The sequence below is a fragment of the Canis aureus genome, chromosome 27 (assembly GCF_053574225.1).
Source record: "Canis aureus isolate CA01 chromosome 27, VMU_Caureus_v.1.0, whole genome shotgun sequence".
Taxonomy (NCBI): Eukaryota; Metazoa; Chordata; class Mammalia; order Carnivora; family Canidae; genus Canis; species Canis aureus.
Window position 1 is genome coordinate 21,567,852 of NC_135637.1, and position 15,474 is coordinate 21,583,325.

At 43.1% G+C, this 15,474-nt stretch overlaps 1 protein-coding gene across 2 annotated transcripts in view; it reads left to right on the forward strand.

Annotated features, from left to right (window-relative positions):
* SVOP (SV2 related protein) overlaps positions 1 to 15,474 on the forward strand; it is a 70,724-nt gene that overhangs the window by 52,450 nt on the left and 2,800 nt on the right. For both annotated transcript variants that reach the window (XM_077876032.1, XM_077876031.1), the window contains 6 exons: positions 816 to 889; positions 3,679 to 3,755; positions 7,754 to 7,861; positions 10,674 to 10,785; positions 11,661 to 11,742; positions 15,104 to 15,193. In XM_077876032.1, the coding sequence (XP_077732158.1) occupies positions 816 to 889; positions 3,679 to 3,755; positions 7,754 to 7,861; positions 10,674 to 10,785; positions 11,661 to 11,742; positions 15,104 to 15,193 (543 nt within the window). The remainder of the gene's footprint in view (positions 1 to 815; positions 890 to 3,678; positions 3,756 to 7,753; positions 7,862 to 10,673; positions 10,786 to 11,660; positions 11,743 to 15,103; positions 15,194 to 15,474) is intronic.

The window sequence follows — 15,474 nt, forward strand, 5'->3', positions numbered from 1 at the left end:
AATCTTTTTTTAAGCATTTAGCATGTTTAAATAAGCAAGCATTTCTCAAACTAAGAAAAATATGTTGGTTAAATATATCTAAGAAAAATATAATCACAGTCATAGAATATACTCTTAAAAAGAGCTCTGTAGAGTGTCTCCGTCTGTTAAGTATCTGCCTTCAGCTCAGATCATGAGGGTTGGAGCCCAGAGTCAGGCTCCCTGCTCAGTGGGGAGGTTGCTTCTCCCTCTCCCACTGCGCCTCCCCCTGCTCATCTTTTTTTCTCTCTCTCAAATAAATAAATAAAATCTAGGGAAAAAAAGAACATTCTAGGGCAAAGATTTGATATATTAGCAAATTATATGAAATTAGCAAGTGAGTCATTTTAATCAATCTTTTGACACATTGGCTTTTGGTGAATTGATTTTCAGCACATTAATTTTTGTGATCTTGACCTAGAGCTGGCTTAGGCAGAGCATGAAATGGTTAGACTCTCTTGTACTGACTGTCTACTCCCTGGGTCCATGGGACTACCAGAGAGTCTTTGGGAGCCAAGCTGATGGAGTTGGCTTCCTGTCTCCAGGATTTCAGGCTGGGGTTGGGGATTGCAGAATGTCTCAATCCTTGGGCAATCAAGCCTGCAGACATTGCTAGATCCTAGCTGGAGGGCCTCACCGGGCTGGGGGACTTTGTGCTGGGGGATTGAGTCCTGGGTTCTTGGATCCTGAGCATTAGCCCACCAGCAACCTCCCTCCCAGTCGTGGGTGTCCACCAGTCTCTGGCTAGTCCAGCTGGAGAAAAGGAGAGCAAACAGCATGTCCTTGTCTTGAAACAGGAAGACCGAGGCAGAATGAAGGATCTTTTCACGCCCCATTTTAGATGGACAACTTTGTTGCTCTGGTTTATATGGTAAGAACTGTTTCTTGACACTTTGATTCCCTTCTGCCTATGCTCTGTTTTGGGTTCTGTTTTATGTGATGCACAAAGAACTCTTTGATCTGAGGCAACAGTTACAAAATTCAGTGGTTTAAGCATCACTTTCCTGATCTCTGCCTTATCCAGGTATCACCTGTACTATTATTTTCTTAGTCTTTTTCTTTAATTGGACTCACTTCTTACTCAGATAAATGTCTTTTTTAAATTAAGTTTTAAATTTTATTTCCAATATAGATAACATGCAGTGTTATTTTAGTTTCAGGTATACAATGTAGTGACTCAGCAAGTTTATACATCACTCAGTGCTCATCATGATAAATGTACTCTTAATCCTCATCATCTATTTCATCAATCCACCTTCCTACCTTCCCTCTGGTCACCATCAGTTTGTTTTCTATGGTTAAGAGTTTGTTTTTTGGTTTGTCCCTTTTTCTTTTCCATTATTTATTTTGTTTCTTGAATTCCACATGAGTGAAATCATATAGTATTTGTCTTTCTCTGACTTATTTCACTTAGCCTTACACTCTCTAGCTCCATCCCTGTCATTACAAATGGCAAGATTTCATTCTTTTTTTATAGCAGAATAATATTCCATTGTGTGTATCTGTATGTGTGTGTATATTATGTATGTTATGTACATACATATACATACAGTTTCTTTATCCATTCATCTAGTGATGGACAGGGGCTGCTCCCACGTGGCTATGTTTAAATAATGCTGCAATAAACATACAGGTGCATATATCCTTTTAAATTAGTGTTTTTCTATTCTTTGGGTAAATACCCAGTAATACAGTTACTGGATCATAGGGTAGTTCTATTTTTAATTCTTTGAGGAATTTCCAAACTCTTCCAGAGTGGCTACCCCAGTTTGCATTCCCACCAATAGGGCACAAGGGTTCAGATAGATTCTTCTAAGAGGGAATTTTACGTCTGCTTTAAAGAAGCAAACCTTAATTGCATGCCATAGATTTTCAAGAGAAATACAGTAAACAGTAGCTAGATTGATGATTTGCCAAGACACTGAACTGCTGTATTTAATAAAGAGACACAGAGAGAGGGTAGGTGTTAAGGACTCATTAGCAAGTAAATGAGACTAGGAAACCACCAAAATACAGTTGAAGAACAATGCAGAAAGGGGGTTAAAGGCACAGACCCCTGAGCAGTCAAAAATTTTTTTGACTCCCCAAAACTTAACTAATAGCCTCCTATTGACCAGAAGACATACTGATAACATAAACAATAAACACATGTTTTGTATGTTATATCTATTATATACTATATCTTAAAGTAAGCTTAGAGGAAAGAAAATGCTATTAAGATCATGTGGAGAGAAAATGTACTTGCAGTAGTGTACTGTGTTTATTGAAAAAAATCTGTTTACAAGGGGGCCCTGAGCAGTTCAAACCCATGTTGTCCAAGGGTCAACTGTAATTGAAAGGAAATGTAAAATAGGAATTTTTGTCACAATGATATTTAATATACCTGCTCCATTAAGTTGCCTTCTTGGCTCATATGGCCTTGGATACCACCAGTGGTGGTATGTATTTTCCTTAAAAAAAACAGCCATTCTGATATCTGGATGTGGGCAGGATGGGAGGGAGGGATTTGTACAGAGTAATAACCTGAAAATCCACAACTAGTTAAATCTCAGCTATTCCTTGAACTTTCTTTCTACCAAATCATGTATACAGCATGAACAGTGTGCAGAAGGGACCTTGCTAACACTCTGCATTCTACTTTAACCAGTTCTCACTTTTCCCATGCACCTTCGAGTAGAGGTGCTAATTAGCAGAAGATTGCCCTGAAAAGTGTTCAATTGCAAGGAAGGGGAGGGGAAAGCTTTGATAATACACAGAACTGGGCTCCAGTTCTGCCCCTGCATTCCTGAGAGCTGAACCAGGCATTTATTAGATACCTATTCTGTGCCCAAGTGTAGAATCTGTAGAATTTTTAAAAAGGGAGACCAGGTTGAGGGTATCTATCTTTGCATGCATGAGATTCAGTTGGGCCAACACTACCCAAATACAAAAGCAATTAATTAAAGACTAATTTTTGCACGCTACAGAAATCGCTAAATTTGCTAGCACATATTGTAACCCAAGGAAATTCATTACTGTGGTCTGATTATGACAGTTTCCATGTGACTGTATCACAGGATGAGAATGTTCTGGTCCTACAGGCTTGAGTGTTATAGTTCCTGGGACCATCGGAAATTAATTAACTGTTTCATTCTGATCTGAAATTTTAGGGAAGTCTGTAGAATCCATACTTGTACGGGGCACACAGCAGGTGTTTAATAAATGCTTGGTGAGTTGATCCAGCTCTCAGGAGTTCAAGGGCAGAGCTGGAGCCCAGTGTTCTGTATTATCAAAGCTTTCCCCTCCTCTCTCCATGTTGACCAGCTTGGCCCAGAAGCCCTGAGAGATGTCAGCCACAACTGTGTTCTTCCAAATTTTGGTCCCTTATACTTGTTTTTCCTATTGCCAGTTGAATAACCAGCTTTGAGTGTTCTCTGTGATATAATGCTGTTCTTGGTCTTTTAAAGGACCCAAGATCACGTCCCTTAATCATTTCACTATGCTTTGTACACCATTTGCCTGTTCAAGGGCTCCAGGAAAGCCCCCCAACATCCCTGTGTCGCCCATATCCAAAGACTGGTCCTGACTGCTATAGATGCAAGTCCTTCCTGAGGGGATGGGGAAAGGGAACTTGCATATCTCCTATCATTTCTTTACCTCTTCTTGTTTCCTTTCTGACAGGTTTTCCAATGCGTTTTCTTATTATGGATTAGTTCTGCTCACCACTGAGCTCTTTCAGGCAGGAGATGTCTGCAGCAGTGAGTATCAAACTACCCTATTCCCACCATACACAGTCGTACATGCATGCTCACCCCAGGTTCCACCTCTCCTGACCTGGGCCATGCACAAATGCCAGTGGCTTTACCCTGGAGACTTCTAGGAGAAAGTCTCTGCCAAATCTGAGCATAGAAGACCTGGACTGTGGTCTCCAAGATACTCTGTAGAAAGCTGAACAATCTTGTCATGATAGAAGTGACATTACAGCAGTCATATCTTGTGTCGCTTAAAGAGCTCAGTGATGTACAGCCCTGAGTCTGGTGGCCATGACCCTATGCAGCAATTTCACGTGCATGTGAAATCTGAGAACCAGGTTGTATCTCAACTCTGGCCACACAACAGAATCACCTGGGGGGAGCTTTTAAACAACACCAGCACCAGGTTAAACAAAGCCCAGACCAATTTAATCAGCATCTCTGGACCCAGAGATTAGTGGCTTTTAAAAGCTCCCCAGGTGATTCTATTGTGCAGCTAGAGGTGGAACCACTGGACGAAAGGAACAAATAGAAAGCATAGTCTAGGCGCCTGAGTGGCTCAGGCAGTTGAGTATCAGCCTCCTACTCAGGTCATGATCTCCAGGTCCTGGGATGGAGCCCTGCCTTTAGTGGGGCTTCCTGCTCAGCGGGGAGCTTGCTTCTCTCCCTCCCTCTCCCTTTGCCCCTCCCCACCACTCTTTCTCTCTCTCTCAAATAAATAAACCCTTAAAAAAGAAAGCAAAGTCTATGCAAATCCTGGGCTTTCAAACCATTCTATTTTTTAAAAAAAGCTTCCTAACATTGAACCCAGGGTAGAGGATAAAGGGATCAAGTTCTTGCTTGTCTGCGGGATTTGCCTAGTTACCTTTTTCATATTAAGGCTCTAGAATATTAGCTAATAGTTTGGTTTATTGGTACAAGGATTTAATGAGTCGGTGGTTCAGTTGCAGATCTGGGGTTTAGTGTAGATTGAGTATAAATCACATGCTCCTAACAGTGGATCCACTTAAGCGAAGCAGAGGATCCAGGGGAATGTTACAAAGCACAAGTTGGTAGACTTTATCTATAAAGGGCCAGAGAGGGCAGCCCCGGGACTTCGCAGTTTAGCATTGCCCTTAGCCCAGGGTGTGATCCGGAAACCCAGGATCAAGTCCCACTTCAGGCTCCCTGCATGGAGCCTGCTTCTCCCTCTGCCTGTGTCTCTGCCCTTCTGCCTCTCTCTCTCTCTGTCTCTCCATCTCTCATGAATAAATAAATAAAATCTTTTAAAAAAAGGGCCAGAGAGTCAATACTTTAGGCTTTGTGGGCCATACACCTCTGCTGTGGAGCAGGAAAGTAGCTGTGGTCAATAGGTTAATGAACAAACATTGTTTGTGTTCTGATAAAACCTTATTCATGACTGCAAATTTGGATTGCATGTCATTTTATGTCAAGTGTTATTCCTTTTTGATCTTTAAAGATCATTTTAAAATGTAAAAACCATTTTTAGTATGCAGGCCAGGCAGAAATAGGCAGGAAACCAGATTTGACCTTCAGGTGATAGTTTACCAACTCCTGTTTAAAGCTCTTTCTTATACCTGAGTGGAAAAGTGATATTGTGGAACAAGCCCATAGCTGGAAATCAGGGAGCCTGAATTCTAGCACCAAGTGGTTGTGTGACCTTCGACAAGTCATTCATTCAATATTTTCTATCTGCCAGGTACTGATCTAGGTGTTAGGATACATAAGTGAATACAAAAGACAAATATCCCTACCCTTTGAGCTCATATTTTTGTGAAGAAAGAGAAAAAGAGAGAGAATAACATAATAAGTAAACAAAACTTGCATGTTGGCAGGTGATAGGTATGCTAAAGAAAAATGTTTAAAGAAAAGGTAAAATCATGCCTCTCATACAAATATACAATGAAACATGTCAAAGATTTTATTTTATTTAACCCATCAAGTAATGAATGAACCAGGTAAGAACTGTGAAAAGTCTGAGGATTTACCTATTTGTAAGCTAACAAGTTAGCCTCCCACAGCTTCCACAGATGCTCACAAAAAGACACAACACTCCTGGATCAGAGACAAAAGACTTTATTACTCACAATAATAGCAGGAGATAAGTATCAGCATTTCCTTACACCAGTAAGGAGCTCCCATTCCCACAGGGCAATGTGAAGAGGGAGGTAACACCTGCAAAAGCAATGGGTTATGTTAAGAGTGAGGATCTCTGAGCTTAGGGCATCTAGCTCTCTTATACTGGATGGTAAAGGGTTAAAGCAGGTAAAGCCTACTCTTGCCCTGCAGGGACCCTGTGCCTCCGAAGGCTATCAGCAAACCTGCCCCTTGCTCCAAAGGTAGATCCTTCCTGTCAAAGTTGTTGGTTAAAGGTCCTTGAAAAGGTAGTCCAGAACAAAGACAGTTGGTGTCTTTGCTTTTGAAACATGCAGAAATGTGAGCAACCCATGGAGGATTGTCTACTAATGCCAGTAAGAGGTTACAACTGGTTCAAAGGAGAATTCAAAAAATAAATGTATAGAGGCAATCAGAAATACTGAAAAGGCTTTTCAGTTGGAGGTACGATTTGTCAGTACACATAAGACAATCAATTGCATCACTAGACACAATTTACATTTTGATGGACAAGAATCAATTGCATTAATATCAATATTCTCTCTTATTAAAAGATTTTATTTATTTGAGAGAGAGAGAGCACAAGCAGGGACGAGAGGGAGAAGCAGGCTCCCTGCTGAGCAAGGACCTCCATTTGGAGCTTGATTCCAGGACCCTGAGATCATGATCTGACCCAAAGGCAAATGCTTAACTAACTGTGCCACCCAGGTGCCCTGCATTAATATCAGTATTTTATAATGTGCATAGATCAAAGATAATGAAAGGTGCTACAACCTGTAAGGGTGCATTAGACAAAACATTTTGCTCATTTTGAAGTCTTCCATGCTATTTCTTAACAAATGTATGGGACAAAAATATCGTTGAGGAGGATAAGGGAGGTCAAGAATGAGGGGCAGAGTAAGGGGCAGTGAGTAGGTTGAAGTTTTGAATGGGATGATCAAGATGGCCTCCATGAGGTGAGATTTAAAGAAAGACATGAGGGATGCCTGGGTGGCTCAGCGGTTAGGCGCCTGCCTTTGGCTCAGGCTGTGATCCCAGGATCTGGGATCGAGTCCCGCATCAGGCTCCCTGCATGGGGCCTTCTTCTCTCTCTGCCTGTGTCTCTGCCTCTCTCTTAGTCTGTGGCTCTAATGAATAAATAAATCTTTAAAAAGAAAGAAAGACATGAAGGGGTGGGGAAATTAGTCACAGGGGTATATAAAGAGCAATCCAGGAAGAGGCAGCCGGTGCAAAGATTCTGAGGCAGAAGTGTTGAAGGAACAGCAAGGAGATCGGTTGGTTGGAGTACAGTGAGCAGAGCAAGGGAGAGACTGAAGGTAGGATCAAGGAAGTAACGGGGGCCAGATAATATAGGTGGGGACCAGGACACCTGGGTGGCTCAAAAGGTTAAGCGTCTTCCTTCTGCTCAGGTCATGATCTCAGGGTCCTGGGATTGAGCCCCACGTTGATCGGCTGAGCAGGGAGCCTGATTCTCTCCCTCTCCTTCTATGCTCTCTCTCTCTCTCTCTTTTTAAAGATAAATAAAATCTTTAAAAAATATATAGGTGGGGAACATAAAGGCCACCCTGGAGTCTGTCTGCCATGAAAACACATAGTATGTGCCAATTCTGGGCTAAGCACATTCATATGCACAGCCTGATTTCATTCTCCCAACTACCTTGCACAGTGGTTTTATTAGCTCCAGTTTAATGAAGAAACTGAGGCTCAGAGAGATAAAGCTATAGCTCTGCTGGTTGGGATTCACATCTGAGTCTGTCTCGCTCCAGAGCCTGGGCTCTTTCCACGGTTTCCCAGCTGAATCATACCCAGGGAATGGGGAGGGGGAGCAGGAGGTTGTGGTTCAAGGTTCTATGCATGGCTCTTCTTTCTCCTGTCTCCCACCTCCCCAGTCTCTAGCCAGAAGAAGGCAGTAGAAGCGAAATGCAGCCTGGCCTGTGAGTACCTCAGTGAGGAGGATTACATGGATCTGCTGTGGACTACTCTCTCTGAGTTCCCAGGTGAGGAACCTGTGTGAGGTGGGGCTGGGGCAAGGAAGCCTGTGAACGTGGCAGCTGTTCATCTGGTGGTTCCACCTGGTGCTGCCTGGAAGCAAATTCCCTTTCTAGATTATTTTTTCAACCCTTAGCTACAAGGTGACAAGAACTGTGAAGGCTACTCTATTTGAAGGCTAACAAATTAGGCTGCCCATTGTCACACTCACTGACAGAAGACAAGAGATTCCTGGGTCAGAGACAGAGACTAGCAAGCAACGACTAGTCTATAAGTGTCAGCACCCCTCGCTCCCAAGTCTCACGAGGATGATGAGAGAGGGTCCAGGTAGATGCTACACGTGCAAGTGTAAGTGGGTATAGCTGTTGTGCTCTAACTCTAAAGATAAATAAAATCTTTAAAAAATATATAGGTGGGGAACATAAAGGCCACCCTGGAGTCTGTCCAGTCTGTCCCCACCCCTTCATGTCTTTCTGAAGACAGTCTGTAAGAACCAGCTCACCAAAATGCATACAAAAGCTGATAATAGATGATGGTTGCTACTTGAGGAATTCCCTGAGTGTTCTCTTCCATGGGCCTGATTGACCTACTACTCCCTATATTCTTGACCCTTATATTCTACAGTTTTCCTTGACTTCCCAATATTTTTCTTCAGTCCCTTTTTCACTTTGCTTACCTGAGGAATCCCAGGCTTAGGGAACTCAAATCTCTTATAATGGCTGCCGGAAACCTGCCCAGCTTTTGCTCCAGAGAGAGACATCATCTTTATTGTACTGGACAGTAAACAGACCTGCCCCTTGCTCTGGAAGGAGACAGTATCTCCATCATTCAAGGCTGTCGGCTCTCCAAATGAAATGATAGCTTGGGACAAAGGGAAGCTGGTGTCTTTGCACTTAAGAAATACAAGAGATGCATAATTGTCTTCTACCAGCACTCACCCAGGATCAGCGGAATGTCAAAAAAAATCCAAACCTGCACATAAAGTGAAGGTGATCTATGTTTTTTCCTTTAAAAAAACCAGTAAGGATTACAACAATAATAGTATCTGGCATATATTGAGTGTTTGCTGTATGTATATTTGGCTCTATACTAAATTTTTTATAGATATGTCCCATATAGTCTTCTGAAGTAGCAAAATTATCCCCATTTTACAACTGAAGAAACTAAGGCCCAGAGAGGTGTAGCAAAAACTGTTCCTGCAACTTGCAGCTGCCAGTGTCTGCGTCGTGTCTGAGTGCTATCTCAGGAGGAATGGAAAGGCTCAAGATCTAAAAGCAAGCAAGGTGGCTAGAAGTGCCAGGGAGTTAACACCTGGGAACTGCTTTCAAATATAACTGCAGGAGTTGGTGATATATAAAAATTCTAAGATGCATGTTCCACACTGGCTTCCAGAGCCCCCCAGTGGAATTCTATAGCAATTGCCCACAGTGGTAACTTGCTTAATGGACACTCTTGCCTTCCCTTCTCTATCTTACTTTCTCAACCTCCCACTGGTGCTTCTTTGGGTTACCTCTCAAGCAAACACTTGTACGTGGGCCCTTGTCCCAGAGTCTGCTTCTAGAAGAGCTCAGCTACAATATTAAGTGTCCTACACCTGGCAGAGCTAAAAACTGAGGTCCCACCACAGAGACCAGAGTCTTCACTCCTATACTACCTTGTCTTTCATCTACAACCCTTCCCCCATATAGCCCAGTGGGTAAGACGAGGGGCTTAGAGTTAGACCACATGGCCAGTAACCATTTCTGTGACTTAAAGCACCATGACTTTTCAATGATTTCCATGATTTTACCTTTCAGAAACTCAGATGGTTCTTATTTATTACATTTATGATTTGTTGTTTCTGTTCACTGGCACATCCCAAGGCTCTTAGAACAGTTCCTGACACACAGTAGGCACTTAATTTTTTGATGGAATAAGTACGGGAAATGGGGCTATTGATAGCATTTATTTAAGGTTTTTTTTTTTTTTTGGTGATTAAGCAAGATAATAGATCCAAAAGTGCTGAGCCCAGATTTAATAATTATTATTAAAATTATTCATAATAAGCATCATGCTATACTGCCTCTACTGAAGTAGGGAGTCTTATTTTTATTGAGTCCCATTTACAGATGAAGTAACTGAGGCTCAGAGAAGACAAGGGACAAACCCAAGACCACATAGCAAGTCAGAGGCAAGAGGAGGCCTTAGAACCCAGGTGATTCTGACTCCCATCTTAGGTGTCCATTACCTGGATTCAATGAGTGCCACATCCCTTGGTGCCTATATTAGTTAGTTATCTGTTGCTGTGTAACAAATTCTCCTATATTTTAGTGGCTTCAAACAACATATTTATTCCTCACAGTTTCTGTGGGTCAGGAAGCTGGGAGTGGCCTACCTGGGTCCTCTGCTTCAGTGTATCCGACAAGACTGCAACAGAGGTGTTTGCTCAGAGTCTGCAGTCACATCTGAAAGCTCAACTGGGGCAGGGTCTGGGTCCACGCTCACTCACATGGTCATTGGCAGGATTCAATGCCTCCAGGGTTGTTGGACTGAGAACCTCAGTTCCACTGACTGTTGGCCAGAGGCCACTTTTAGGCCAGTACCTAAGAAGAGTCAGAGGGAGAGAGAATGCCAGCAAAATGGAAGCCACAGATTCTTTTATAACTTCAACCCAGAAGTGACATCCCAATGCTTTTTTGTATTCTAGTCATTAGAAGAGACTTGCTAGGTCTAGCTCACTCTCAGGGGCAGGGAATTATAAAGGGTGTGAACACCAGGAGATGGGGGGCATTGGGAGCCATATTGGAAGCCACCTGCCATGGTGCCCCTGCTCTCTCCCAGGTGTCCTTGTGACTCTATGGATTATTGACCGCCTGGGCCGCAAGAAGACCATGGCCCTTTGCTTCGTCATCTTCTCCCTCTGCAGCCTCCTGCTGTTCATCTGTGTTGGAAGGTGGGTTGTGAAACCAGCTCTCCCCAGCCAGCAGACTCACATCTTAGGTCATGGTCACTGGCTCTTTGGGACTATAAGCTGTGGACTACACTCCTGGTGGTCATCTGAGAGACGCCCCCTCCCCAGCCCCTCACTAGGACTGGGGCTCTGGACCACAAGATCAGACTCGAATTTGGGCCTGGATACTCGATGGGGGTAGGACTAGGAGGGCGCTTTGGTCCAGGTTTTGCTCCAACATGCTCACATTTAGACTTTTGACACTGTCTCCCGGTGAAATTATGCATACAACTGTTTATGTATGGGTTAAAAGTATTCCTTTGTTCAACGGAAATACTTCCTGTTTGTATAATCCCTTTTTGGCATTTCTCCATTTTCCCATCTATCAAGATAGAAGTGGCTTGTGCCTCTCTTGATCTCGGAGAGGTACCAGACCAAAGCTGATGAGGACTTTGTGGAAAGCCTGGAGAGGTAGTTTACACCCTGACCTGTTGCTGTTCTTAGACATTTATGGGAACAATGGATCAGAGGGTCAGGGACCAGGATTATCCTAAAAATACTGCACAGAAGTTTACTTTCACTGGTTCAGCTGGTTCCTGACTCTAGAAAGTCCTGTCTGGGTTTTCAATGATTTATATCACTTCTCTCTGACCTTGCCCCCAACCTGGGCACCACAGATGTTTGCAGTTCTTGACCTGGAACTTTGGAGAATGATAGACTTATAAAGGCAGGCCTCTAGAGAAGGCACCGAGATGGTGTGCCGGTGTGGAGATGGGCTGTGCCAATTCCTAGGGTATAAATTCTGCTGGGGCAGATAAGACTTTGCTGAAACAAGCAAAAAATACCTGCTCACCTTTTTTTTTTTTTTCTCTCCCTAGAAATATGCTTACTCTGTTACTCTTCATTGCAAGAGCATTTATTTCTGGAGGCTTCCAGGCAGCCTATGTTTACACACCTGAGGTAGGACAAGTGTCTGGGAGCAGCTGGGAAGGGGAGGGAGGGAGCTCTGCCTCCAGCAACACCCAGCCTGGGATCCTCAGCATGAAATTTGTCTGTGGGTCTGTCTGAGTAGTTACTGTGAAGCTCTTCATTATTTCAGGCTATCTTTCAATCATTTTTTTCTGCTTATGAAAGCTGATGTTCAACATAAAAGTTCCAAATGGTATTGATTTGCATAAAACCAAAAATTAAAGGGCCCCACATTCTCCCTTCATAGATACAAGCTTTTTGGATAGTTCAGTTTTCTTCTAGGCATATACTAATTTGTGTTAGTGCATGTACCAAATTGGGAAAGTGAGCAACTGGGAAGAAATTTATTTTTTAAAAAAGATTTTATTTATTTATTCATGGGAGACACAGAGAGAGAGAGAGAGAGAGAGAGAGAGAGGCAAAGACACAGGCAGAGGAAGAAGCAGGCTCCATGCAGGGAGCCCAACGTGGGACTCGATACCAGGTCTCCAGGATCACGCCCTGGGCCGAAGGTGGCACTAAACCACTGAGCCAGCTGGGCTGCCTTGGGAAGAAATTTAATAAAGAAACTAATTACAATGGTGTGAAAGCAGTAAAGCAGTGCCCCAGAGCTTGCACTGGGGTGGAGGTAGCTGGGGACACTTCTGCCGTCCAAGGCCAGTGGGGTGAGGAGAGGGGAGAGTTCCAGGGTCCCTGAGAGACCTGTATAGAGAGAAATTGTGGCCTTTAGTTGAAAGATACATGTGGCCTGAATCAACCTGGCAGGGAAAGAGCAGGAGAATAAAGACCCAGACCTCTCTCTTCTACCTCCTTCCCATCTTCCACTGGGGCTTCCCATTGACTGAGCCCAACCAGAAGCCAGAGGGCCAAGGAGCAAGCCCTTTGTGGTCCAGGTAGGCCAACCCCAGGGCAGAGGATGAGGTGGGGAATTCTGGAGGGGAAGGTTGAAGACCATGAGCACAGGACATGTGGATCTACTTTGTTCTTTTCAATAGCTGCTCTACTCCACTACACTATATGATATACAGTATATTCTATATATAATGTATCCTATAATATCCTAATATATACTATACTATACCATATAGTGTATATATACTATATGTATTATATACCATCCCTTTAACTCTACTATATATAACTATATATTATATATACTATTCTGTTATACTACATACTATATATACCATGTGTATTATATACTCTACCATATAATATATATACTTTATATTAGATATTATATGATACTATGTGGTATATATACACATAAATATTAATATACTTTACTATGTAGTATAGTATAGTATGAAACAAATCATAATTTTATAACAATTCTACTAATGGATATTTGGACTGTTTTCCAGCTTTTTACTATTACAAATAATGCCAAGGTAAACAGCTTTATATACTCTTGTGCACGCGTGTGCTTCCTGTAGAATAAATGTCAAGATGTGGAATTGCTAAGTTAAAGCCTATAAACATTACAAACATTGAGAGGAATTGAAAACTTGCCCTCTAAAATGTTGCATAAACACACCCCACACGATAGCATTGGAGCATGTCCAATTTCCCACACTCAGGGTTTATGGTTTCTTCATTTTATATCTATTGTATTTTATTTCATCTTATTTCAGATAGGAGCAAAGGGAGGAGGAGAATATTATGTACCAGATGCTGTGCCAGGAGAAGGAGGGTGTCTAGGTTATCCCTCATTCCCACAGCACTCCAGAGCTCTCAATTTGAGTCAGCGTCCTGAACCCTGCTCCCTTCACTGCATCATAGGTGTAGCACCAATCCTGCCTCCTCCAAGAAGCCCTCCCAGCTCTCCCCTTCCCCTGACTTCCTTTTGCTGGACAGTGTCTGTGACCTTCTTTTAATACACTGTCTATCAATCTATTAAATTGTAAACTGTGGAATACCCATTGTGGAATACAATTACAGCAGTTAAATAGAATGGGGTATATATCTATAGACTGATGTCCATAGGATTTTAAGACATAGTGCTGAATGGATAAAGCAAATTGCAGACTGGTAAGTATGAAATAATACCTCTTAACACATCTGGGTGGATCCATTCCAATCTTCATAATAGTGGGGACCTCTGGGGAACATTTCCTGGGAGAAGTTGTAGATCAAAGGGAGTTCATGTGTTTTGATTTCTGATAAGGAGAATATATTTATATATTGCCTGTGTCATTGGGTGGCTTAAATATCATATGTAAACGTATATGGTAGGTACTTAGAAAATATTTGTTGATTGAATAAATAAATTAATGCCGGTGTGTATACAGTCATAGAAAATTCTAGAAGGATATACATGGAAATGTGACAATGGTCATCTCTGAGTGTCGGGATCATGCACGAGCTTTGTTTTTCCCTTTACATGCTTCATTCTTCCCAAGCTTCTGCACCGAGCACTGTAGCTATTAGAGGTGTGCTCGCTGCTATAACAACTCCCCAGGTGGATAGAATTGACACATCAGAAGTTTCTCATGAATGAAACAGTCCAATATGGGTATGCTTTCACTTCCACAGTGATTCAGGGACTCAAGTTCCTTGCATCTTGCAAATTCCTCAACCACTATTAACAAAGGGTGATTTTGCCCCCCAGAGGACATTTACAAGGCCTGCAGAAATTTCAGACTGTCACAACTCCGGGAGAGCTGTGTAGAAAGTGCTACTGGCACCTAGTGGGTAGAAGCCAGAGATGCTGCTAAACATCCTACAATGCACAGGACAGCCCCTCATCATGAAAAAGGACCCATCCCCAAATGTCCATGGTGTCAAAGTTGAGAAATCTTGCCCCAGTGCCTTGGAGTCCAGCAAGCAGACTGGGGAAGGGAGTGGAGAAGACGTGCCTACTTCTAAATTACCTTGGCCTGGAAGGTGCACAGTCACTTTGCCTAAGAGAGAGCTAGGCACAGGGCCACTCCTGGGTACACACTGAGAAACTGTGGAAATATTTCCATTACGGTCTTTATGAAATGCTTTGAAGGGCTGTGACCAGTGCTTCAAGGTAAATGAATGAAAAGTGGCAGGAAGAACAGTATCTGAATCCTGAATGGGCTGCAGTTCCTGGTGGAGTCTTTGGGGGCCTCCCAGGGCAGGGAGGACCCCCTTACTGGGTTCCCACCCACAGCTTGGCTTCTTGCCTTCTTTCTCAGTTGAACTTCTATCCCCTTTAAGATGAGAATCCCCACCTGGTCTCCCGCCTCTTGATGTGGTCACCAACTACCCCAGTAATTCATGCTAACTTCAGGCTTGCCCATGGGGGTCAGTCCCATCAGTCCTGAGCTCAAGAGGAGGAAGGATCCTGCATTTTCTCAAGCCCACATTGATGGCTGTGTTTCAGGTCTACCCCACGGCAACTCGAGCACTGGGCCTGGGCACCTGCAGTGGCATGGCAAGAGTGGGTGCTCTCATTACTCCGTTCATTGCTCAGGTAAGTGTCACCTCCAAATACAGAGGGGGTGGGCATGACAAAAGCCCAAGCATGGCAACCAGTTACTCCATGCTGAGCCTTCTGCAGAGCTCTTGAGGTGTGCATTATCTTATTTTACCTTAACAACCCATCCTATGAAAGGAGTAGTATTGCTAATAAATGAGAAAACAGGCTTAGAAAGGTAAAGGGACTTGTCCAAGGCCACACAGCTGGGAGGGAGAGAAACTGGGACCCAAACCCAAGTCTTTCCTATGCAGAAGAGCCTGGGGGTGCCATATGAT